Consider the following 27,840-nt stretch of genomic DNA (forward strand, 5'->3'; position numbering starts at 1 on the left):
CTATTTTTTTGGTAAAAAGGGATTTAAACCCTTGTTAACTTTAAATTTACCAAAATCATATAAGGTCCTGGCCGGCATACTAACTTAGTGTTAGCATGACAATTACAATTTGTGTATGGTATTGTATAAATTTAAACCCTTGTTAGCTTTAAATTTGACTAAAAACCTATTTATCGTATATCGTATTATCTCAACTTATTGTTTTAACATCTCTATGCTTCACTTCCAGTTCATCAAAATAGTGTGCTTCCTCGGTTCCACCTTGTTAAGTCCTTTCTGCTTTCCTTGAGCCTATTGATTTGATGCTTGTGCCGTGACATATCCAACGAAGCACAACTATTTTAAATGTGACCAGTTCACATATGTTTGAGTGTTACATGATATGATTCAATAACTTTACACATAATGCTTTGACCAAACGAGTATGTTGTGTACATCATTTTGTTGGTATGTAAATCCATTTTATTTTTGTTCGAATAACATTTCTATTTTAAAATGAGAAGAAATCATAACTGTAGAGATAAATTATCTATAACTAGACTTATCCCTGTGCAATGTGGCGGCGGTGGGGTAGTGATGGCGCAGGTGGTGGTGGTGACGGTGATGGGGGCGACATTGGGGACGATGATGGAGACAACGATGATGGTGAATGTAAAAGTAAATGATGTTAAAAGTGGTATTGTAGTTATTTTAAGTGTTGAGGGATTTATATTGTAAATTATTTCATTAAAGGTATTATAGGTATTAAATAGAAATGTTTAAATTAGTGAATAAAGGAGAATGATATTTGTAGTATTTCAAAGACAGAAAGATTAAGGGGAAAAAAAGGGTGGTTTGTTTTATTAGATAGTATATAGGATATACTTTATGTAACTTCAAGATTATTATTTTTTAAGCACGAAAATACTGACAAAAGTATAAATGTGTAAAAGATGATATACGTACATTTGTATACACAAGGATACACGAATAAACTAGCACATTGTACAACACCTTTCGCATTGGTCTTATATATACGCTTGATGTTTACGAAAATATGATTTACTAAAAAGATTTTTATCTAAGATACTAAGATTAACAAGTACTATTAAAAACTAAACTATCTTTGTATCTCGGTCGAGCCTATTACGGGCGCGAAGGATTTAACATTACTATCTGGGTGGTTATGATCTGTTGGCCATTTGTTGTAGTTTGTTTACAAGAATAAATTGCCTACTTGAATTCTGACTTCTGAGTTCAGTTGTTCAAAGATAAAGCTGGCAATCTTAGGCCCAAAGTGTTGAAATAATTCATATTGGGCTATCTTATTGCCTTGGCTCAATGTATTAGTAGAAGACTATAAGTGTTCCACATATCTCAATTCTCCAATCACTTTAATCGCTATGGACATGATGAACATCCAATCCAATTGCTAATAAGTTACGAGTATTACATATTCTCCAATTGATTTGATTGATTTCGACAACATAGAGATAAAAAGTAAAACACGAAGAAAAAAATATAAATATTTTACGCCTAGTGTTCTCATGGATGAATCTAGAGTGCATATAGACAAACAATAGCAAATTTTTTTCATTATCTATAATACCTTATAAAGCAAACTGAATTTTTCCCTTAACTTAATTAAGAACCTGATAAGACAAAAATGACCTTAAATAATCTTCCATGCTAAGCACCCTCTCACGTGATATACCAACTATGCCCTTCAACCATTTCGTCTCTAGCAAAGTAAAACACTATCAACGCCATCACCAGATTGTCTTCTCCACCACCGCCGCATTGCGCGGGTAATACGCTCGTAAATCTTAAAATTATCTTACGTTATCTTAATCTTAATTTTAATTTTTTCTTATCTTAATATCTCTATTATTAATAAAAGAAGATTGTTTCTAGAACAAAAAATCTTATGTGTCATATTGTAATTCTTCCCTACATTCTATATAATTAAAGATGATGTCACATTAAAAAAAATATAATTATTCTAATCTAGTATTTTCTTTATTTAGTTATCATAGTTTAGAATTTCCACTTAAGTTTTGATAAAATATTTATAAATTAAAATTAAGTATATCTTTTATATATCAATCTCTAAGTAACAATTTATTTTGAAATTAAAATGCATAACTACATGTCTATTAGTCTACCTCGTTGGTGTATTGAGTTTATGGTTATAAATACGTAAATTATCTTTTGTTTTTATAGGTTGTAGGTTATTATTATTACATAGTGATGATGCTAATATTATTATACTTTGAAGCTTGTATAGTCTAATTAATGTCCACCTATAACAATTTTTATTAATTACAAATTTATAGTTATGATATTTTGTTCATTATTGAATTCAATATTTGATAATGTTAAGATCAATGTCTGCCTCTTATAACAAATTTTATTTTTGTATTTGTTATAACGAAATATATTTGTAACTTCTTGGATTGCATCCTGGTTGATTAAGATTTTTTAAAAATTGTATCACCACACATCCTTTTAATTTAATTAGCATCATCATACTTTTTATTTAAAATTCAAAATATTATTTTTTTAAATATGTATCATCAATATAAATTTTTATTAAATGTCCACATTATTATGTAAGTTTTAATCACCCTATTTTTTTTCTTTCTAGATAACGTTTTTGTTTTTGTCAACCGAATGTGTTTTAACGTGTGTCCACAACTACAATACTACTATTTATGTTTAGTTTCGTTTTTTACATAATAATTTATCACAACTTTCAACTTATTTAAAGTTGTTTTTTATACATTTTAATATGACAATATATTTTAAAGTTATTCGGGTATCATTCGGTTTATTTGCAAAGCGTTTATCAGTTAACCTGGGTTGATTAGCTAGTATATATACTAAAAGACAACCGACCTAATAGTTATTCACCAATCCTTAAAATTAATAAAATTAACACATATTTAAATTAATTTATAATTATTTTTTTTGTTAATCTAGGCAATGTTAATGTTTTAAAGTTGTCACATAAGTCAAAGAATCGACCATGAACAGTAAGTATCTCGTTGTCAACTTTAGATCCATGCTGTAAAACTGGTAAGTAACGGAAAGTGAATTTTATCAAGTTTTTAAAGTACTTTGCTTAGGTAAAGAAAGTTAAGACATTATGGAGTTTGCCTCAAGAAGAGTAAGTTCTTAATGACCTGAATTTTGTGGATAACAACCCTCTAAAGTTAATCCAATTTTATAATGAAATTGGATCACATTATGTCATTCGATTAAAATTAATGATCAAAAGATTGAAACATAACTATTTAATTTTGACCGTTTATTTTAATCAAATGGTTAAAGTTGTCTCAACTTTACTTATAAAATTGTGAAACAAAATTTAAAGAATCTCTATCAAAATCTTATAACCTCTTTCTTATATGGTATAAGTGAAGATATAATCAAAGAACATATTAGAGAACGTCTCCTCTTCTTTTTCTTTTATTTTTTCCTTTTTATTTTTTTTCCTTTTTTCCCTTTTTTCTCTCTATCGAAGTATCTAACTCATAAAAAACAAGACTACATAGTTATTTACTCATGGGAACAACTTCGTTGTTAACATTTGCTAACTGATTTGATTTGGAAATTTAGTTGGTGACACTTACTAATGATAACCGGCCTAAAGAGTTTTAATACTTTATTCTATTTAATATGTTTATGACATTTGATTTAACCACTTTTAGTTTGGTTTATAGCAGATAATATAAAATAATAATAAGAGTTAATTACTTAAATGCTACCTAACGTTTTCAAAACTCCACCCAGGCCATACTGGAACCAAACGCCTTTTGATGACCGTTAAACACCCCCCCCCCACACGTGACTTGCACGTGAGGGGTAAAAATGTAATATCGCGTTTTTTAATTACTTAAATGATACACACCGTTTGCATAATATTGCTTGTTTCATACCTAATGTTTAGTTATTAATTTTTTTGTATTTTTTTTGAAAGGTGAATTTCGCTTGAAACTTCGTCTTGCGATAGGTCTAACATATGTTGTTGTTTTTTTTCTCTAATGATAACGTGTGCTAAATCCCCTCTTGTTGAATCGTGACACGAAGCTTATAACAATGTTTTAAATACCGGTATTTCTGGTATTCCTGGCGGTATTTCTGATATTTAAAAAAAAAGAAAATTTGAAATTTTGTAAAATTATTTTTATAATACTTTATTACTATTTTTTGGTTATTTAGGAACTTTAAAACTTATATTTTGTTATGAGATATCTATTTGGTATTATTTTTGAGTGGATTATAAGTGTATTTTGACTATTTTCGTTAAATTGTAACAAGTTTAAGAATTTTTATAAAAAAAATAAAACAAATTAAAAATAGTCGTACGAGCCGGTATTTTCGGTAATACCGATAATACTGAAAATTTTTTCACACCGGTATGACTAAAATACCGATTTTTAAAACATTGGATTAAAGTGAAATTCACCTTTAAAAAAAAAAAAATCAAAAAAGATAAAATAATAATAACTAAACATTAGGTATGAAACTAGCAATATCGTGCAAACGTTAGGTACCATGTAATTAAGAAACGCGATATTACATGCATCTTTACCCCTCACGTGCAAGTCACGTGGGGGGGGGGGGGGGTTAATGGCCATCAAATGGCATTTGGTTCCGGTATGGCCCGAGTGGAGTTTTAGAAACGTTAGGTATGATCCGCGTGATTTCAAAAGGAAATGTATCAAACCAGCAATATCGCGCAAACGTTAGGTACTATTTAAGTAAGAGTTAATTGCAGGATTCGTTCATGTGGTTTACCCATATTCGTGGTTTACATCCCTGTTAAGTTTTTTTGAACAAATGCGTCCAAACTTGTCACATTCTTTGCAAGTTACGTCCATGTGGCTAATGGCGTTATTATTTGGCCGTTAAGTCGACGCGCGTGAGTTGCACGTGAGGGCAGTTTTGTAATCTGCCACCCACAAACTATTTTCAAATTGCACGGTTCGCCCCTGTGGTTTGTCAATTTTAGTGGTTTACGGACTACTCAATAATTTTCGTGGAATAGATCCAAAGTACGCAAATTTGTTGCATGTTCTATCCCTGTGGTTAATGTCGTCAATTTTTTTCGTTAAATGGGATCATGTGCCATAATAAGTTTGATTGGTTTTTCGAAAATTTACAAACTGTCATTGATTCTTATATATATATATATATATATACTTATGGGATTCTACAAATTTACATATACATATACATATGTGTATATATATATGCGGGGGAATGGAATATGAGGTTGTTAGGCACCCAAGTTACGTCCATGTGGGTAATGGCGTTATTATTTGGCTATATCTATATATATATGTATATGAATATACATATACATATTAACATATATACCCAGTTTATATATACTTATGGGATTCTGGGCCTTCTGGCTTTATATGTGGATGTGTATTAATATGCAGTTTCTTTTTGTTCGAACCTTAACAACCTAAATATCACAAGAATTAATTTCAAAAATAATTGGATGAGAAGGAAATTGCATAAAGGGGAATTTGATGATTTGTGATAGGTAGGTGAAAATAACAAGGAAAGAAAAGCTGAATTGATTTTGGTGGAGTAGTAAGAAGTAAAAAAGAAAAAAAGGATAGGTGTAGGATTAGAAGAATGTACAAAAATACCTTCACATGTGTGCCACGTGATCCTATTTAACAGAAAAAAATTGACGACATCAACCACAGGGATGGAACATGCAACAATTTTTCGTAGTTTGGATATATTCCGCGAAAATTCTTGAGTAGGGATGTAAACCACTAAAATGGACAAACCACAGGGACGAATTGTGCAATTACAAAGTTGTTTGTGGGCGATAGATTACAAAACTGCCCTCGCGTGAAACTCATGTGCGTCGACTTAACGACCAGATTTTAACGTCATTAGCCACAGGGACGTAACTTGCAAAGAATGTGACAAGTTTGGATGGATTTGTTTAAAAAAACTTAACAGGGATGTAAACCACAAAAATGGGTAAACCACATGGACAAATCCTTCAATTAACTCTTTAAGTAATTAACTCTAATAATAATCTTAATCTTAATATATGTATATATACTATAAGACAGTTGAACTAATGACTTATTAACCAATCAAATTGTTCAATTTTATCAAATTTTCTCGCTTATGTCATCATGTAGATAAACTATAAATTAAAACTCCTAATAATCATTATCCAAATATATTATAATATTAGTATTTATATTAGTTTGTAGAAAAAAGTCTCATTAATTTACATCTTTTTGTTTTCCATCAATAATTTACCCTTTTTAGCCCTGAATACTTAATTTATATTTATTTTTAGCCAACAACTTGAGAGAATGTTTTAAAATTTACAATCATTTAATTAGTAAAAAATTTTCAACATAATCTCTCAATATAAAAGGTACATAATTTTATCCCTTTTTATATATTAGTTTTGTGTATTAATGTTTAAAGTTACAATTGTCACGCAAATCAAGAGTCGTAATTGTTATCAAAGAATATGAAAACAATCATAATTGGTATGTAATTATCATAGAACAGATGATTGGAAATAAATCTATTCGTATTATAGACCCGCATCATGATCAAATACATATACTTGAATGTCAACTACATGATCACATGTATGTTTATATTTTAATTTTTAATTGTTTTTCATATAATATCATATTATGAGTAAAACTGGTTTCATAAAAATTCCATGATAAATAAATTATTATAGCATGTGCCTTGTGGAATGACTACGGCAAACAATTTCATCAATATGTATCAGCTAATAATGAAAGTAACGAATCTGTGATTATGGTAATGCAACTTGCAAAGTATAACACTTGTAACCATATATTTTCAAATTTATAACCTTTCATGACTTAAATATTGTAAATCTAATATTGATAATATCATAAACCACGTGTACAGTGTTGAACACGGGTCGAAAATCTCGTAATAATAATAAACTACGCGGATGCTGATGTCCGTCTCTTGACTTTATTAGTTTTTGTTTTTCTTAAACAAATGTCACTATACTAAAGATTAAAGATCGATTATAATTCCTTAGATAAAGTTATAAAGTAGTCATGGGAAGAGACGTTTAGTTCGATAAAATAATTCGTATGGTGACAAAAACGTGGCTAGTGGGTGTTATTAAGATATATTCACATGAAGAAATTCTCATATTGTGGTGTGTTTCTGGGAAATTTGGATATGCCAATCAAAGTATCTTAAAATCTTGCATCAATAAGGTTAAAAGGTAAAATAAACCATCATCATGCATATGACTATGTAATTATATTTTTATCTACAACAATGCTATATGTCTTTGCCTTTACTAGAAAAGAAATATAATTGACTTAGACAATCTTAAACGTCAATTTTGTACACCTCAAATTTGCATTTATCATGTTTTAAACATAAGAAACATAACATGACTAAAAGTATAAAGATTTTTCTAATGATAGCTCTAAATGTTGTCATTAATTTATATATAAATTTTTTTTATATTAAAAGTATATCATTTAAATTTTATGATAAAGTTATAAATAGTTTATACAACCTAACAAAATCCAATATATAAATATAAAAATATCAACTAAATAACTGATATATAAATAGAAAAATTATAAACTAACCTAACTAAAAAATACAAACATGATAATTTCATTGTATTAAAATAGAAGTGGAAGCAAGCTGATCCATGCATGAAACGTCTATGTTTATCAATTGGACCAATTTATTTTACATATGTATGCGAGACTAAACAATTTGTGGCTTGGATTTGACCAAATATCGGTCTACTTCGCTCTTCCATTTCAAATGTACACATGCGAGGCTGTAATCCTTTTTGTCTACATGTCTTCCAGTTATTGGTTAAAGTGTCGTGGTTTACAAATAGTATGGTCAAGTTTTCATCTCATCAAGCATGTTTTTCTATTCTTTCCTCACAGACAGATGTTGCTCGATTATTATTGGTCCGTGAGATATAAATTTGGAGTTGCTCTGTCATTTTGTGATGGGATCTTTTGCCTTTTATATGCGTTCACACTTCACACGGCCACCATGATGACTTTTTAATAATTATTGCCCCAACGTTGATATATGAGATGACAAATTTAGCCTTGCTGAGGAAAACCCGAGTGAGCAATTTAGGAAGCGAAACTATATACTAAAAAATGTTTCAAAGACCTTTTTTAAGTTTTTATTATTGGAAGAATTTTTTTAAAAGCAAGTGTTTAACAAAAAGATTTTAAAAAACCAGTATTGGGATGCTATGTACTTAATAATTTAAATTTTAAAAAATCCATAGATTTAACGGAGATGTAACATTTTTTGTTAAGACACGAATTTTATAAATCCAAATACTCGATATAAAAACTAATTGTATTATTTTTTTTGAACACTAATGTTAGCCGGTTAATATATATATTTCAACGACTTTTAACAAGTATTAGCGTGTATTTATGGGTTAATGTATGTTATCAGTGGCGGAACTTGACTTATTTTTTTTTTGGAAGGCCAAAATGAATTACAAAACGAAATGCAACACTTATATGTCTTGCGCTACCTATTTTTCACACTTTTACGGTTAATTTTATACTTTATTGATATAGTCATTTAAACTTTTAACTTTATATTTATAGTTTTTAGGTAAAATAAAACAAGTATTAAAGTGAAACAAATAAAACAATATGTTTCTATGCACTGAAGATCACCGTGCATCATGAAAATCATTATGCATTAATTGGTTTGTGAATCTTCGTGCATCAATTTAATCATGATATAAGGATCAAAATCATGTCTTATTTGTTTTTACTTTAATAGTTGTTTTACGATACCCAACCCCTATATATACATAAGCAAGCTTCACAAAACGAATAATTGTATGTATCTTATAAGTTTTAAATATGTGTAAATGATATTATATATGTATATATATATATAAGTTTTATTTGTATTATGTATTGAGTTGATATTTGATAAACTTTAAATACGTAGTTTTACTTGTATTATTATGTATTGAGTGGTATTAAAAAATGAACTATAAATATGCAAAGAAATGAAAGTGGAAAAAAAAAGTAAAAGCTGTTGGGAAGATTTACCTCTCCAAACTTTCATAGAAGATCTTTAACGCAATAAATAACCAGCTGCGCTATCACAAACGTTGTTAAAATTTTGCCAAGACATACATATATATCCAATAGAAGTTTTAAGAGGGCCAGAATCCTCCCAAGCCCCCACTACGTTCCGCCCCTGTATGTTATAACACAACCTTAACAGGTATTAGCGGGTCAAATCATGTTTCATTAAGTTTTTTTAATGACTGTTAATATGTCATATATTGTTTTAGGAAAATGATTAATGTACCTAAAATTTAAGCCTAAAAGTATGCATAATAAGGTATGATTGACACATGGTAAAATTAATGATAAAGATTAAGAAAGATAATAAGTGGAATATATGTGTCAAAATTCAATAGATTATGCATATTTATGAAGCATATTCATCATTATTCATTGTTTTATATCGTGTAACCTGTTAAATTTTTATAATTTTATTGCATGAGTATCTAAAAGTGAACATAACATAAAACTTGTTTAGTTCATGTTATGTTTCGTGTTAACAAATTTTGTGACAAAATTATCTCAAATTCTTTAAAATGTATTAATTTTGTATTTGTATTATTGTATATAGTCAAACAAGATTTAAATTCCGCACGGCTTGCTGGTGCATTGCACGACGCTCCATGAATTACCCCCATTCCCCTGCCAATATGCCATTTGCCATACGTTCCTGATAAAATATACAACAAGTTACAAGAAAAACAATACACAAGGGTACATTAGTCTATTCATACATAATAAACCAACCAATCATATTAAATGAAAACTTTAGGATACGATTCGATTTTTTCACCCGAAGAAATACAAACTTTTTGATTTTTATCGCCCCAAAACTTTGATTTTATTTTCAACAAACCCCAAAAATAATCTAAACAAATCACGGCCGTCCTTGACCTACCATCAAACCCATCCAACGGTTGAAAATAAAGATACTCGAACCTTCTTCAATTCCATCAAATCAATCAACCCCCCTTATAAATTAACACTGCTTGTGGCTCCCTCACGCCCTCACTCACCTCACTCTTGTTCTTATTCTACTTTTTTTAGGGTTTAAATTTCATCTCAAATTTGCAATCCATCTACTATTATACAGGTCAGTCCATATACTTATTTATATTCTATTCATCAATATTGTTATAGATACAGATATAGATATAGAAGATAACATCTTACCGCCGATCATCTGTTTATATGCCTTTTTTTTTTGTTAGATCGCACTTACATTGTTTAGTCTGAGTATGAATCTGGTTATATTTGCGTATGTTTCAGTGATTTTTAGGCTTTAATAATTGATTCTGATTTAAGACTGATATATTCAGTGTGCTTTTAGTAGGTGATTTTTTTTTATTTTTTTTTTGATTTAACTGAATAAATAGTTGAAGTAGTCAAATTTTGCTGATATAGGTAATATATGAGTTTGGATCTTAGTGAAACCCTGTACATATGAAAATGAATTGGATTGAAATAATGATTATATGCATATAATATTGTGGATATGTCTGTACATGCATGTATATTTCTTAAATTTTGTGTATGTTACAATTTGAATGATTTCAATTATTGCTGATATAGGTGATATATGAATTTGGATTTTTTAGTGAAACTCTTTATTTAGGTTTATATATGAAAATGAATTGGATTGAATTTATGATACTATTCAAATAATTTTGTCTATATGTCTGTGTAAATACTTACATACATACATACATACATACATACATATATATATTTCTCAAATTATGTGTATGTTACGTTGTGAAGGATTTCATTTGTTAGATGATCTGATATTTTGAATGATGTTATGTTAGTGCTGTGTTTTTTGTGAAAAATTTTAAGTAGAAATAATTAATTTATTTTGCCGTTCAAAAAAAATAAATAAAATATTAATTAATTTATTTTGATTTACGAATAACAGGTTTTTGATAACATGGGAAAGTGCTATCCAACTGTTAGTGAGGAGTACCTTAAGGCTGTTGACAAAGCCAAGAGGAAGCTTAGGGGATTCATCGCTGATAAGAAATGCGCTCCTTTGATGCTCCGTCTCGCGTAAGATTCGAGTCCCTTTTTTTTGTCTGTAAGATAATGTGGTCAGCTTAATGAGAAATTTTGCCAGTTTATGTTCACCATTTAGCTGTTTGATTTGATTATTTGCTTCCATTTCCATGATAGTCATAGATTAATGTTTATAGTATGCGATTTTAGGGGATGTTTCAATTAGGTGATTTTGGATGAGCAAATTTAAATAAAATTGTGGAACTTGTTTGGTTTGAAGGGGTTTGGAAATTGATTCTCATTCATACTTTGCCATGCTTATGCTATTTAAAACCGATATCCTTTTTAGTTCTTGAAACAAAATCAAGGTTGTTTCTAACTTGAACGGAGATGTTATTTTGTTTAGCTTTCTGAAATATGTTTTAATCATATTGTTTTGGGCTATTTGGGTAACAGATGGCACTCTGCTGGTACCTATGACGTGAAAACTAAAACTGGAGGTCCTTTTGGCACCATGAGGCACAAGGCTGAGCTAGGCCATGCTGCCAACAATGGACTTGACATTGCTGTCAGGCTATTGGAACCTATTAAAGAACAATTTCCCATCCTCTCTTATGGTGACTTTTATCAAGTAAATTCCAATTTCATGCTTTTGTTGAATTCTAATTTTATGCTTTTGTTGAGTTCCCTTTTGTCCGTGGATTTACTTTTCGTTGCTGATATGCTTAACGTGTTGATGTAGTTGGCTGGTGTTGTTGCTGTTGAAATCACTGGAGGACCAGATGTTCCCTTCCACCCTGGAAGAGAGGTTAGTCTTGTTTTTGCTTGCTCAGTTTTTTTAAGGTATTTCTAGCTATTACTGAATTGTTCTACATTATATTCTGCGTCCTTGTCGGTTGTTCTATTTGATATTTTGTATCTCCTTCGGTAGGAAATAGAAATTGTTGCTTCTAGTTGTTTTTTTATGCTAAACTGAATGTGAGGGTTAACTTTCTAAGTTTTATATTGCCTCAGGACAAAGATGAGCCCCCAGTTGAAGGTCGTCTTCCTGATGCTACCCAGGGTTAGTGATACCTATATAATTTCAAAATCATCATGTTATTTATAGGAGATTGGCATGTCTTCCTTTGATGTTTGTGGCAATTTGTTTGAGATAGATTAATATCTCCATTTTATGTTCTCCAGGAAATGACCATTTGAGGAATGTGTTTGTTCACACCATGGGTCTTGAAGACATTGATATTGTCACTCTCTCTGGCGGCCATACTCTGGTTGGTGTTATTGCTTTTATACTTTGTGCTATATTTTGGATTTTTTTTACCGTCTTCAGATGTTAACGTGGAAGTGCAATTTTTATGATATTATAGGGAGCTGCCCACAAGGAGCGATCTGGATTTGAAGGACCATGGACTCCCAACCCCCTTATTTTCGACAACAGCTACTTCACGTGAGATTTGAGTTACTTATGTTCTTGTTTATATACTTCTAAAGTGTTTCTAAATATTTTCTTTTCGTGATGTTTCGAACAGAGAACTTCTTGCTGGTGAGAAGGAAGGACTCTTGAAACTGCCTACTGACAAGGCGCTTCTTGAAGACCCTGTATTCCGACCCCTAGTTGAGAAATATGCTGCTGTAAGTACAAAGTCTGTCTATTCTCCATACCTTTAACTTGCAACATTTTGGAATGCTTACTTAGTTTGGTTAAATTTGAATCAGGATGAGGATGCCTTCTTTGCCGACTATGCTGTTTCTCACATGAAGCTCTCTGAGCTCGGGTAAGCTTTAAAATTGTTTCATACTTCTGTATATGTAGTGGCATTTGTTTTGCTGTACAGTGTGTGATGATACTTTTTATTTGTATCGTACAATTGTAGATTTGCTGAGGCTTAAGGTTAGTGATGATAGAGGAGCAAGAATGCCAAAGGGGAGAATCAACTAGTGATGGCTGCTGCATCATCTTTATTTTTGATTTTTAAGTGGCGTTTGTTTTGTTTTCAATGGATGGATTATGCTTAAAAAACACATTGAACAAGGAACCCCCTATTATTGGTATTGGTATTGGTAATTGCTCCAGTTTTAATCAATGGGAATATGGGAATGATCTCATTGTGCCTTTCTTATCCGATTCTCTTCCATTTGCATCTCTGTTTGTTTTGAATTAAATTACTCCGTATAACAGTAGCCCATTTCCATAAAGCAAATGGTTACTGGCTTACTGCACACATCATGCCAAAGATCTGTCTATGGATATTTTACCCCCATTAGGCTTACATGTTACATATATAAAATGGTTATTTTATCATAGCTAACCTAATTGTCTGTTTTGTGGAACAAATGTTTGTTCCCAAGTATAAACAGTGAACCAAATTTGGTTATATGTTCACCCAAATTTGGTTGCCTTCTTACAAATTTTAGATACCAAATAAATTTGTGATATCTAGTTTTCAAAGTTGAAATGTTTTATTTAAGCATCATTTACTGATTTACACGATTCAATATATGTTTTAGCCAACTAGCTTTAAAATTAAGTTGAAAGAGGTCTTCACTATTCTTTTTATAGTATTTCTGAAATCATTTAGAAGATCTTAACAAAACTATCTTGTATATTTCCAAAAACATTGAGTATTTATCAACATGAAATTAACTAGCCAGGTTTATTCATCAACACGAAGTAAAATTGTTGCTCAAAAAGATTAATGTGAAATATTTAAAAGTTAATTATATAGTCTTGGCAAATTTTATAGGGTTGTGGCAAAATCTGCGCTAGAACCATTGTCTTGAGTAGAGTTGCAATCTTATATCATATTTGGTGATGGCATGATCAACATTGAGTACGATATGGACATATGGTTGTTTACTTCGTTTAAATTATCCATCAACTCTAAAAAGTGTCAATGCTTTGAAAGTGTATGAGTTCCATTATAAGTTCATAAACGCGTTATAACTCATATGTATATCTAAGAATTCGGGTTTACTATAACCTTTCTCAGAAGTTTTTAGCGGAATAAGTGCGGAGTATATATTATGTTACCCTTGTTAAACTTATATAAGAAAAATGAATATGAATTATCACACGTTCAGATATGAAACCCCTAACATTTTATCACATTAATCAAATATAAAACATGTAACCAAATAATTTATGTATTTTACCAAATTTTTTTTTTTTTAATATTTGTATGTGAAAGATTTTATATTTAAGCTTAAATGTGGGATAACCAGATTCAATTAATCGATTTTCCCAACTTATATATAAGACTTGTATCATTTGGGCCGGGTTATATAAACCGTTAAATACTTAAATGATTATACATGTATATTAGTAGTAACAACATATCGGAGATACAAAAGTATGTTCTACATTTTCTAGAAGTTTCCAAAGTCATGTTCTGAGATTATTCGAACTTTCATATCATTAAAGGCTTGAACTTATTTTATTACTAACATTGTTGGACTTGTTAATATCCAATAACTGCACGATCATAGCATGATCCAAACATGTGTTAGAAAAGAATATGCGGAATCCGTCACCTGAATATCAAAACTCTTGAAAAAAGACACGATTGACTTAGAAGACAACAATATCAATACTTCATCTAGAACACAGAACCTCATAATTGTTGTCATCTTAATACGAGTATTAATTAAGGATATATGATTAGATTAAAAACACATTGATCACTTTTCAACCGCGCGTATAAGATTAATGAATGGAAATCTATTCAAACCGAGTTATTGTATCTATTTGTAGAGAACGTTATTACATTATAGATAGATATCTTGATCAAAATTATAAATATATTATAATTATATATAGACCAGTCGACGTATTTTAATATTTTTATTTATTTCTTAATTTTATTGTATGTATGCAGAGGACTAACATTCGTGTTAGAAAAGAGAAGCCAAACAACAACAATAATCGATTAGCCGCCGGCGGCTTTGTTGGTATCTTAATTGAATTTAACCGTTCAAAATATTATTTATGCTAGCTGTGTGGCAGGAAGTCTATAATATAAGTAATCAATCGACAATTAATTCCACGTCTGTTTCAATCATTAAGTTAATATACAGATGTCATGACCAGCTATGGCACCATAAAAAAATTAAAAGAAAGTTCGAAAAATATTATTGTTTTCAATTTTAGTTTACTGGAGTCATCCTCATGCGATGCGGCATGACGGTGGAGACAGGTTGTGACGGCGTGCGGAGGTAGCGGTGACGGCGGTGGTGATAGGTGATAACGAGTAATTTAGGTTATTGGTGTAATGTAGTTTTGATAAATTGTTATTAATATTGAAGTTTAAGTTTAACATTAACACTCAAAAGAAGATTTTATTTTTGGGCATGTCTAATATGCTATTGACAACATATGTTTATATGCTGTCTCCCCTCACATTCAGGCAAGGATGGAACTTTTAAGGGGCCAAAGGGGGTTCGAGCCCCTCCAAAAGTTTTTGTTTTTAACACTAATTTCTTATACACTTTTTAAAAATAATTTTCATAATACATATTAGCCCTCTAACAAAGCTAAGTTTTATGTCTCATTAAAATCCGCCTCTCCATAGCTAATGTTCAAGTTCCGCCATTGCATTCAGGGGGCATGAATATTTATTTTATTATGTGTGAAATTGATATTTGTGAAGGCTGTTGATATATTATAAATTTAGATAACTTATAAATTTTTTATTTTTTTTTGTAAAGTAGATATAATACTAAAACTAGAAGCATAAAATATACAAACATCATTAAGGTTTTATCTATACTCTCTTATAAAGCAAACTATTCTTCTTTCATATCTTAACTTTTAGCCTTTAAAATACCTGATTTACTATTCTAATTTATTCACTCATCTAAGTATTTTTATTTAATATACCTATAATATCCTTAATGAAATTATTTTACGTATATCTCTCGACTTTTAAAATAACTATATTGCCTCCATTAAATTAATTATTTTTACATTAATAACCACATAGCTATTTCACCGTCACCGTTGCATTGTCCGGGTAACCTAGTGTTGGTTAGTATTAAGCAATGAGATAAAAGAATATCGTTTTTTTCTAAGGACTATCGTATCTGTTTGTGTGTGGCACATCACAAGGCAATCTGTAGGGGTCGATATGCCATCAGGGGTGGGGGGTTTGTAATGAAATGCGATAAATGAATTCTATGATTTGTCGTAATCATCTTATCTTCATTGTCATCGGGTAAATGAAAGATATTTTTTTAGGTTATATTAGGAATATATGACAAGTTTTTCTTGACTCTATAAATCTATTTTCTGACCATTTTTCTAGCATCTCCAAATGTTAGGTTAAAACGGTTTCGAACTTGAAATTAGATGCACCACGCCCAACGAAATTGTTCACAAGACACAAGTATTATATAATTGCTTTATCACATATTCACATGTAAATGAAATTCCAAACCTAATGAAATTTAATATTTTAATCTTGAGTTTGTCGCTATTCAAACTGTGATTGTTAATTGTCATTGTTATGTTATTGGTGATGTTAATTGTTATTGTTAATTAACATCATAAATTAGTAACAAATCTTTTTAATGTGTACTCAATTCTTTGGTTATGATTAATCAAATAAATTAATATGGATATTTAAAACACACTTTTGGTAGATTAACCATAAAATATACATTTCCCCGCTCTCCATCCCGATTGTCACCTAATCCATCTTTGTCGTCCTTATTCCATTATAATCATATACACCATATGCAAATTCTAATATGGGACACATTTTTACTAAGGATATGGATGGTCCGGTTTGGACCGTTTTAGCCTAAAAACTCAACCAAATCAATACATATGGTTTAAAAATTTTTCAAACCAATCCGTCCAAATTGTTATTTCAAACCAAACCAACTAAAACCAATTAAACTGGTTTGGTTTGAACGGTTAAATGGTTTTTTATTTTTTTTTAAAAATTAAATGCATAAAAGCATATAATAATACGTAACATTTAAAATTCGATATAATGACATAGCAAAATATTTATAAGTCTTGTTAAGTAAAACAAACATAACTATTTATGATTTGATATAATGCCTGCATCTTTAACATATATAATAAGTATATATAATTTACATATCAACTATTAACATAACAATAAACTTACAATTGTTATATTTAAATGGTCCGATTTGGTTTTCCTGGATTGTATAATATCTCAAACCAAACCATACGAATGGTTTACGAAAAAAACAAACCGACGGTTTAAAATTTTGATTTCAAACCAACCAATCCCTCTAGTTACCTCGGTTTAAATGGTTTAATCAGTTTGGACCAAACCGTGCACATCCCTAATTTTTACCATACACAACATTACATGCATCAGATAGTTGTACAATATAATTGACTGATGCATATATTGTTGTGTATAACAAAAATGTGTGTGTAAGGATCATCTTACGTATATGTTTGTTTGATGAATAGGCAAATTGTTCTAAAAGGAGCAAATAATATTCTTTTAATATAGTAAAGAAATATACATTAAATTTTTGTTTGTGTTAAAATAAATTGTGTCACGTATAACCATTCATATGTTTTTTTTCTTTCTAGAATAAACATTTTCTACCATTTTTGAGATAGTTTATTGATAAAGTTTGTCTAAAAAACTCATAGAAATATGAAGATAAATTTTTTGATTTTTACTAATTAAACATCTTTCAATGACTACTGAAACAAGAAAAATGATAAATGCTTTTAAAATGAGTAGTGATAAGCGTAATCCACTTATTATCATGTAATAATTGATCAACCTAAATACCTAATAATTTATCATGTAATAAGTGTAATCAACTCATTATCTCTCAATTTCTTCATTTGATTATGTCAAATGTCATAATAATGTTATTAGGTTGATTATTATGTTTATCTTTTAAATTGATTAATCATTTTTTTTTTTAAAATTATTCTAAAAATCTTCTTAAAACTTTAAAAGGACTCCATCTAATATCCATTGTTTTTTTTCTTAATATTGTTTCCTGATTTTGTTACATGTAATGGTAAAGAAGATTTTTAGATCATTCTTTTAAAATGATCAATCATTTTTCATGAAACAATTTAACAAGAAAAAATATAATACTACTAGTATGGATTAAACCAAATAATAACATAAGATACTTGGAAACGCGTAGCGTTTGTCTTTGGCATCTTCTTCCTTGATCTCCCCCCTCAACTTGCCTTTACATTAATTAATTAAGGTCCAGTTTTATAAAATAAATAATAAAAGCTTATTCCTACATTAATCCATTCACCTCACACACTCCCTCACCTCACTCTCCCCCTTTTCCTTCTCTCTCTCTCTGTTTTTTTTTTTCTTTTCTATATCTATATATATATAATAATATAGCCGGAACATCACTTTCTCTGTCGGTCTGTCTGTCTTAAGTAACTAATGGCAGACGCTAGCGGTGGTGGTGGTGGTGGTCAATACACCGACTTCCCTGCAGTAGCAACCCACGGCGGCCAGTTCATCAAGTACAACATATTCGGTAATGAATTCGAAATCACTAACAAATATCGTCCACCCATCATGCCTATTGGCCGTGGCGCTTACGGAATCGTATGGTATATAACTCAAAAACATGTTAACTTTTATGTCCCGTTGACTTTTTTCCCCCTTCTTATTGTTGATATCTGTACGTTTATTATGTTTGATGAGGTTGGTTGGTTGGTTTGATTGATTATTATAATTATAGTTAGTAATATATATATATATTGATTGAATCAGTTCGATGTTGGACACTTCGACCAACGAAATGGTAGCTGTGAAGAAGATTGCAAATGCTTTTGATAATTATATGGACGCTAAACGAACGCTTCGTGAGATTAAGCTCCTTCGTCATTTGGATCATGAAAATGCCAGTTCTCCATCCATCCTTTTTCTTAATTAATTACTCTTAATTTACTTTTACTACATATATACTATTTGTTTCATAGATTCAATCAGTCTGTATATATGTTCGTTGTTATGTCATCATTATTTAACTATCACCTGAATGATTGAATTCATATGTCAAAACATATATATTAGTTACTCTATTAATAATAGTATGTCAAACAGAACAGACAAATATACCAATACAGATTCTGTTATTAGGCATGTCGCGGCATTACTATTTTAGGCGATCAGGAGATGATATGGTAATTTACAACCGGCAGATGCCTACTAGCAGTCGATAACTTTCCTTTGGCGTGTAGCCTGGTTGGTTATGCGGACATTAATACATTTGGAGGTATATCAACGCCAATATCCGAGCGGGATCTAGTGATCTTGATTTACGCTAGGGGCTGTCTGATATGGTTATTTTGGGGTTTCAGGAATGTCAACCTTTTGGAATTGTAAACAAGCTCCATAAGATTAGAGCTTATATACGTACAGTAGCTAGTGCAACAGTGTTAGAGAATTTTTTGATAGATATATGAATCTACTATCTAGTAGGGGGAGTGTAATTTTATTGGTCATAGTTGTTGTGTATATAATATAGTATGTGATGTCTGTTTATGGAACTTGTATTGATTGCAATTTCAAACTTTTCCAGGTAATAGTTATAAAAGATATAATTCCACCACCTGTTAGGAGAGAGTTCACTGATGTCTACATTACAACTGAACTTATGGATACTGACCTTCACCAAATCATCCGGTCTAATCAAAACTTATCGGAAGAGCATTGCCAGGTATCTTTCTGTTGTAACTCGGACCTTTTTACCTAGCTATTTGGTCTGGCTGACCATCGTGTTTTTGCAATGTTTGTAGTACTTCTTGTATCAACTGCTAAGAGGCTTGAAGTACATTCACTCTGCTAATGTCATTCATAGAGACCTTAAACCTAGTAATCTGCTATTGAATGCAAATTGTGATTTGAAGATTTGTGATTTTGGACTTGCACGAACAAGTGCTGAGAATGACTTTATGACTGAATATGTCGTCACCAGATGGTATAGGGCTCCTGAGCTGCTACTCAACTCGTCAGATTACACGGCTGCCATTGACGTGTGGTCTGTTGGTTGCATCTTCATGGAGCTTATGAACAAGAAGCCTTTGTTTGCCGGTAAAGATCACGTCCATCAAATGCGCTTGTTAACAGAGGTAAACTTGTAACCTTACAGAAAATATCAAGATGGCTGTTTGACTACTAATTTTATATCCGTATGAAATTTTAAGAAAATATGTTTAGGATCTTAACTAATATATGTTTTTTCAGCTTCTAGGTACACCAACAGAATCTGATCTTCGGTTCATTAGAAATGAAGATGCAAAAAGGTATCTTGCTCAACTCCCTCAACATCCTCGCCAGTCATTGTCGAAGATTTTCCCACACGTTCACCCATTGGCTATTGATTTAGTTGACAAAATGTTAACAATGGATCCAGCTAAACGAATCACAGGTAACACCATTATAATAATAGCTTGTATTTGCACAGCCGGCTTTATATTTATAAGCGGGTAAGCAATCGCTTTAGGCCCCATAACTTTAAGGCCTCAATCTTTTGTATAGTAAGCTTATTATTTGGAATTTGGGCTTACTATCATTATACAATTTGCATTACAATCATACCCTTATTGGGTTTTGCATCAACCTACATACTTTTTTTACTAGTAGTTCAATAACATAAATTGAGCTACCCCTTTTTTTTCTCTTTCTTAACTTCAATTAGTATACTAATGAAGCAGGCCCCCAAAAACCTTAAGCCGGCACTGTATATTTGCATTGTTTAAAAAGCACACCTAACTGAACCATAATTTGATTGCAGTTGAAGATGCATTAGATCATCCTTACCTTGCAAGACTACACGATGTGGCTGATGAGCCAATCTGCATGGATCCGTTCTCATTTGAATTTGAACAACAAGTTCTAGGAGAAGAACAAATTAAGGACTTGATTTATGAGGAAGCATTAGCACACAATCCAGGGTTTGCTTAAGAGTAAACGCTTTGGCATTCCATAGTATTGATATACGAAATTGCTAACGATATATGGTATTAATAAAGCTGCTATGTGAATGCTCTTAAAAAGGAGTATATCAGAATCTTCCAACTGGAACTGCAAGTATGTTGTATTCTTGATCTAAACCAATTTGCAGATGAATCCGGTGGCTGATCAATGTCCCTTCTCCAGTGTGAAATTGTCTTATTGCTTTTTGGTTCATGGAAGGGGTTCAAGTTTTGGTTTCCTTCCGGTTCCTATTGCTTTGTGTTGTTGAGATTCTAAACTAGTTTTTAGAATGTTGTACTGTAATATGTAGCCTACTGTCTATTGTTTACGTACCCGAGATCTATTTGAGTATTTCTTTGTAAAAACATTTGTATAAGGGTATCTTCCCTATGATGCATATTTTGGGGGGTTTAATCGTGCACAAAAAAATTGAGCTTTTTACTAAGTCATTTGACCTACCGCTTAAAACTTTATCGAGTTCAATTTCGAATACAAAAGGCAAGCTCGAGCCAAGCTTGAGCATACAAGGATTAGGCTCGTACTTTTGTCCGAGTTTCTAATAAATAAGTGCTAGTATATAAGCCTGTTTACAAGTTGACTCCTAGCACGTAAATCAAGCTCAAATATTTTGAGTTTTATCGAGCTTTGCTTGATCCAACATGAAATCTAAGGAATATTATGCCATTGGAGTCTTCAAATAGAGGTCAAATTTGTGTTGTCAAGGCCCATTGTGCTACAGAATCGAGTTCAAACTTGACCGTAAATCAAGCTCAAACTTAGCTTAAGGCGTCCACTCGAGTTCTGCCCATATACAGCTTTATTTTGATGCGATTAATGTGAATTATGTAAGCTTGCGTATACGTAGTCTCAAAATGTATGAAAGATCTTATTTTATCTCGATCTTCTATTTGGTTATGGTTCTGCAAGTTCTTTTTTTAGAACGGACTATGTGCCAAGGGAAAAAGACATCCTATGTTCCAATTTGTTACCTAATCCACTTAAATTTGATATTTTGACAAATCATAAGCAGTTAGTGCACACGGAATAGTGATTCACAAAGAAAGCAGTTTCGGAAAATTGATTAATGAATTATATACACAGTCGTTTAAAGCTTGTTGCACCATGGAGACCAAGAGAAAAAGGGAAGAAAATATAACGCAAATTAATTAAAACAACTAAGGAGCAGAACAAGGAGATCGTATGCCAACACAATATATAAGTATATAATCAGACTTATGCATTATATTTGCTACCACAAAATTACATCAATGCAAAATCCTGAGCTAATCACACGGAAAATTGCATACATTTACCACTGAGAACCTGAACACTCAAAAACAAAATGGCATACAATGGTGGTTCAAAATCATTACCTGTGATCAAGTCCATATACGAACAGATCTTCCATGATAAAATTTGTTATTCATATTCAAACTGAACATCCACGTGCATATACTTTCGCATTAGATTTACGATGGACGTCGTGAAATTAGCTAAAACTTGGCATTCTTCATGGCTTTTAGCCTCTGATACAACCCCATTAATAATCAACTTCCTAAGACGAGGGCACCTCTCCAAGAGCCCAGCCACCCACTGTGAATACAAGTCTGTTATAACCGTCCACCCAAGTTCTAACATAATCACATTCTTCAACTCAAACGCCCGCTGCAAACTGTATTGGAGTGATCCCTCTTTTAGATCGTAGCACAAGGACAAATGTGTCAATTGAGGAAAACAGACAGATATAGTTTCCATATCAACAACCTCGTCTTCATCATCAAACACAACACCCCAAAGCCGTAGCCCTCTTAGCCTTGATGCTTTTGAAATCATATGATGAAATTTTGTCCACATGATTGTAAAATTACTAACATCCACAACTTCAAGATTTTCTGTATTTTCACCTATATCAAGATGAATAACGCTGACATCATCAATTTTTAAAAGCTTCAACGTCCCTTTACCAACAAGCTCGAAAACCTCGAGTGTACAATCTTTAAGTTGCAACTTTTCTAGGCTATCTGCCTCAAGGATAAATTTTTCCAAACTAACGGCCTCAACAGATAGATCTTTTAGAGAATGACTATTCAATTCCATTGATGCCTGTGCATCTGACATGGCTATATCAAGGCTTAAAAGTGTCAAAACCTCGATTTTCGGGCAAACAGTCAGTAGGTAACTTAAATCCAGAGCGGAAATGCTGATATGACTTAAAGAAAGAGATTTTAAACACGGGAAACGTTGATAACTTGGCTCGACACCACTAATGGTATTATGTGATAAATTTAACACTTCAAGCTTTTGGCGACCACATTTTTCAAGAATATTGATGGTGGGTGACGTTCTTACATTATAATGTAATTGTTTCAAGCTGTCTCGTGTGTACATCAGCCAAGCAATCACGGGTGCTGCTGAGAACTCATCAACATCATCCATGATGATGGAAAGGGATTGGAGGCACGTGGTTTGGAATATTGTCTGAGTTATGAGGATTTCAAGCCTGCTTGTTGTGAGCTCATGATAAACGGGCCAATCATTTGAATTGAAAGTAAGTGTATGGAGGTGAATCCGCCAAGCTTCTCGCCATTTCCGGCAAGTGGCAGATGCAATCACAACATCACGAGCAGCCCCAAGATGAGAGAGTATGTTACCGATGACTTCAACAGGAAGATGGTCCATCTTTAAACCAAATGTAGAATTGGCGTCCAAATCCTGCAAATGACAGATCCAATCCTGTAAACAAACAACATGCTACTCATTAAAGAACATGATCGTTTGTTTTTCATGTACTACCAAATTCATTGACATCGTAGGAATGCTACCGACGATAATCGATGTTAGCAAACTGTTAGACTACGTGAATCCTATCTTTGAGTTTTTCGGTCCTCTAACTACTATTGTCCATTTTTCTCATCAATCCTAACATTTAATTAAGTTAATTCCTTTTGCAAAATGGATCAAATAAATTCCAACATCACTATATATTTGAACCAATAATTGATTATGGAAAAGATACTATATAATTGAACCAAAAAAATAATAAATGCAAAGTCAAACGAACTGGGAACAAGACCATACATTCTACTTATTCTACAAACAAACCAAAAGCAGCCACTTGACAAGAATACGCTGGTAACAACGCGCCTATAAACAAAGTTTCAACCAAATAGACGGATTTGCAAATTTGTGTAATACAGTTTGCATATGAACTAACCTAGTTTAAAGGGTGCTTTGACGTGCACTTAAACTGAATTACAGAAACTTTAAAGTCTGGATAACTGGAGGAGTAACTGGTATTTGCGGTAAACAAATAAATTGAGAGACTAATAAGTAATTAAGTATTGGCTTTCAAGAAACTTCTATCTAATGATAACTTCACATTCTGATGTATCAAATTGCAATTATCATTTTGTAAATCGCATCCAAACATCCCTAAATGAACATAGGTAAATTGAGTAACTACTAGTAACATTAACAATCTTACAAATTGTAAAACAAGCACATAATTAGATCAAAATTCAGGATAAGTATAATTATGTCAAATAAGGGATTACAAGCAAGAATCAAAGAAATAACAAACTAAAATCTAAAAAAAAAGGTACTAATTTAACCGAATGATAACATCATATCACTTTGCATGCAAAATCTATAAACTTTCAAGCATATTGACTACAAGCGATGAACTTTATGCATAAACTGAAAGGTTTAAACTTTAATTGAACAAAAGATAACACACCCACCAAGTAATTCGAAGTAAAAACACAAGAAATAAAGTTAAAACATACCAAGTGAGATAAAGCAAGAATCTTGAAGCAAGCCAACAAAAGGATTGATCAACAAAAGAGTTTGAAATACATCATATGGTTGATAGAAAAGATGGCAGATTGTGTGTTGGAGATATGGATATAGATATTGATACAGATCAAATCTTGTTGAAAAAGGGGGGGTTTTGAGTGCAAGAAAGATGTATAGAGATGGAATCTAATTTGTGTGTGTGAGAGAGAAAAGACTACTTAAATAAAAAAATATTAACATGAAAAAAAATATATACAGTAGTTTACAAAATGGCGGATTTTATTAACATGAAATAAGATGTAAGCACTAAGCAAGCACTTAATAAAGTTTTTTTAATCAATATCTATAATATAACCAAAATAGGATGTTTGGGTACACTTATACCCATAATCCCTTTATTTAGTCTAAAACTCACTCCTTATTAATCTTTAATTTTTTTAATAATTTTTTAATTGTTAAATCTATAGGTCGACCCTATTATTAATAAAACACTTTTTTCACATTTAATCATCATCATTACAGTATTATTTATTTAACATTAAATTATTATTATTATTATTATTATTATTATTATTATTAATAATTTAGTTTATTGTCCATTATAAGTTAATCATGGCTTCTTCTTCGACAACAAAAATTAGACCGCATTAGTTCATCTTGAAAATCTTAAGCCAACACATGTTAACCATCATCTACGACTTCGTGTTGTGCATGTATGAACTGTTTCCAAATGGAACAATCTAAAAAAAATCAAAACGCTCAAAATAGTCTTTGTTGATGAATTGACATGTACTTTTTAAATTATATATTTTTCTTTAGTTTTCGAAATTATAGTTTAAAATTGTTGTTTGTGTTTGTCTTAAGTTTAGATATAACAAACTATAAATTTTTTATTTAACCAAAGTTGAATAAAAAAGGGGGTAAGTAGATTCAATATTTATATGGAGTTAATTTTCATATGTTTCCATCTTTAGTTTTCGTAATCTTTATATATACTAAAAGACAACTGACCTAATAGTTTATTAACCAATCATAGCTTTCGATTTTATCAAATTGAAAATTGATGATGACATTATTAATCTAATTATAAATTAAAAAAATCACAATAATCATTATCCAAATATATTATATTTACATTAATGTTTGTAAAATCATCTCATTAATTTACACTTTTTTATTTTCCATCAATAATTTATACTTTTTACTCTCACTAAATACTTAATTATAATTATTTTAATATACACTTTTTTGTTTTCAATTTTAAATTTACACTTTTTAACCATTAATTTCAATATAATAATAAATAATAATTGATATATATTCAATAGAATTGAATAATAGCAAATATACACTCAATAAGATAATAACTATTATATATTTTAATTATACGTTCTATCATATAAATATAAAACTAATTAATCCACTTCCATTATTAGCTTTTATAAGTAATTGTATTATTATTTTTTTTAAGTATTAGTGGATGAATATGTAATCCACTTTCATTAATATATTATTCATAATAACATGTATTTATCTTAAAAGTTGACTGTAAATCTTTTATTAACAGGGCAAAAAAAAATATACCGCTCAATTATTATTTATTAATTCCGAACTATGAAAATCTACTTGAAAAATGAGCGTTCCGATTATCTTTATTTTTAATTACGTTTTCAGCATATTTCATGATTATTTTTTTGGCTATTTTTCTTTTGAGTTAATAACACTTTTTAGCTTGCATATAGTTACACTTCATAATAATCTAATCTTTATAACAATGTAAATCCGTGTATTTGACATGGGTCTAAAATCTAGTTATAGTCTAAAATTGTTGTTTGTGTGTGTTTAAGTTTAAATATAACAAACAAAAATTTTTTTTTTAACTAAAGTTGAAAAAAATGAGTTAACTAGATTAATCGTTTTATGTTTAATTTTTAGGTATTTTAATTTTATTCGGTATCTATTTAATATACTCAAAATTCCAATTTTTTAACTTAAATTAATATATTTTGAAACTACTCATCCATTGGACAGATCAGGGTATTAGTATTGTTACATAAGATGTGCTAAATGAACAGAATAGAACAATGAAAGGTCGAACAAAAATCACATACAAAACAGTATAGTTAATAGCTTAGTATATATTTAGGAAAATAAAAGTTCGAACAAAAATCACAACACGATTACCTATAGTACGATAACATAGAAAAATGATGGAAAACACGTAAATTTTGATAGAATATTACTCGTAGTATGGTTTTTTTTTTTTTTTTAACATTAAAATAATATTTTATTTATATGAAATCTAGCAAGAAGCTAGAAGAACATACAAGTGCGGGGAACATAAAATATTACAGAGATTAAAAATTAAAACAATTCCAATGGATCCAACTAATTGATCTTGAGGTTGCTCTATTATTCAACCAAAGAAAACTTAATCCTTTGAGTTCCTTGATTGCTAAACTAAGGGAGGACGGCTTGTAGGAAAAAAAAATATAGTCGTTCCTACTCTTCCAGACTATCCAGCAGAAACTAAGAATGACAAGATGGATAAGTTTTTGTTTGTGGGGGTTTATGTAAATTGTCTTGTGAGATTCCATGAGTTTGTGAAGATTTTCGGGTGTTTGAATGGGGAGCTGGGACCAAGATTGAAGGAAGAGCCATAACGACTTTGTAAAGGGGCAACGAATGAAGAGGTGTTCAGTGGTTTACATCTATAATTTATGTTAAATTAAAATAACATAAGGCAACATCTAATAAATTTATGGTAGATAAAAATAAAAATTGTGTTTCCTAATAAACTTAAAAGTTTTAAATGTCATTTGAATTCCACGAATAGTTTCCAACTTCTCATCTAGCATCAAATAATCTAAAGATACTCTAAGATCTTATTTTTGAAGATTAATGTAATGAATTAATGATATGGAAATCTAGTTTTTGTTTACAAATCAACATTCAACAATTTGTCACGTCAT

The 27,840-nt window shown here is 30.7% G+C and overlaps 3 protein-coding genes across 4 annotated transcripts; 2 read left to right on the forward strand and 1 right to left on the reverse strand.

Moving 5' to 3' along the window:
* Window positions 1–10,110: 10,110 nt before the first annotated feature.
* LOC122590766 (L-ascorbate peroxidase, cytosolic) lies at window positions 10,111–13,166 on the forward strand. Its single transcript, XM_043762939.1, has 10 exons — window positions 10,111–10,215; window positions 11,038–11,168; window positions 11,571–11,745; window positions 11,857–11,922; window positions 12,129–12,177; window positions 12,300–12,385; window positions 12,482–12,561; window positions 12,644–12,746; window positions 12,831–12,889; window positions 12,989–13,166. Exons 2-10 carry the CDS (start codon window positions 11,050–11,052, stop codon window positions 13,002–13,004), a joined length of 753 nt encoding a protein of 250 aa, XP_043618874.1. The 5' UTR covers window positions 10,111–10,215; window positions 11,038–11,049; the 3' UTR covers window positions 13,005–13,166.
* Window positions 13,167–18,392: 5,226 nt separating this feature from the next.
* Window positions 18,393–21,487, forward strand: LOC122593891 (mitogen-activated protein kinase 3-like). Its single transcript, XM_043766344.1, has 6 exons — window positions 18,393–18,702; window positions 18,866–18,995; window positions 19,677–19,814; window positions 19,894–20,226; window positions 20,342–20,525; window positions 20,892–21,487. The coding sequence occupies exons 1-6, from the start codon at window positions 18,530–18,532 to the stop codon at window positions 21,059–21,061; spliced, it is 1,128 nt and encodes a 375-aa protein (XP_043622279.1). The 5' UTR covers window positions 18,393–18,529; the 3' UTR covers window positions 21,062–21,487.
* Window positions 21,488–22,272: 785 nt separating this feature from the next.
* Window positions 22,273–25,044, reverse strand: LOC122593155 (F-box/LRR-repeat protein At1g67190-like). Of its 2 annotated transcripts, none has more exons than XM_043765520.1 (2): window positions 24,859–25,044; window positions 22,273–23,785 (listed from the first exon to the last, which is right to left on the reverse strand). In XM_043765520.1, exon 2 carries the CDS (start codon window positions 23,750–23,752, stop codon window positions 22,493–22,495), a length of 1,260 nt encoding a protein of 419 aa, XP_043621455.1. In that variant the 5' UTR covers window positions 23,753–23,785; window positions 24,859–25,044; the 3' UTR covers window positions 22,273–22,492. The 2 variants fall into 2 exon arrangements, with proteins under 2 accessions (XP_043621455.1, XP_043621454.1); XM_043765519.1 differs by having other exon boundaries at window positions 22,273–23,806.
* Between the last annotated feature and the right edge of the window lie 2,796 nt (window positions 25,045–27,840).

This window comes from Erigeron canadensis, chromosome 3, assembly GCF_010389155.1.
Source record: "Erigeron canadensis isolate Cc75 chromosome 3, C_canadensis_v1, whole genome shotgun sequence".
In the NCBI taxonomy this organism is placed as follows: Eukaryota; Viridiplantae; Streptophyta; class Magnoliopsida; order Asterales; family Asteraceae; genus Erigeron; species Erigeron canadensis.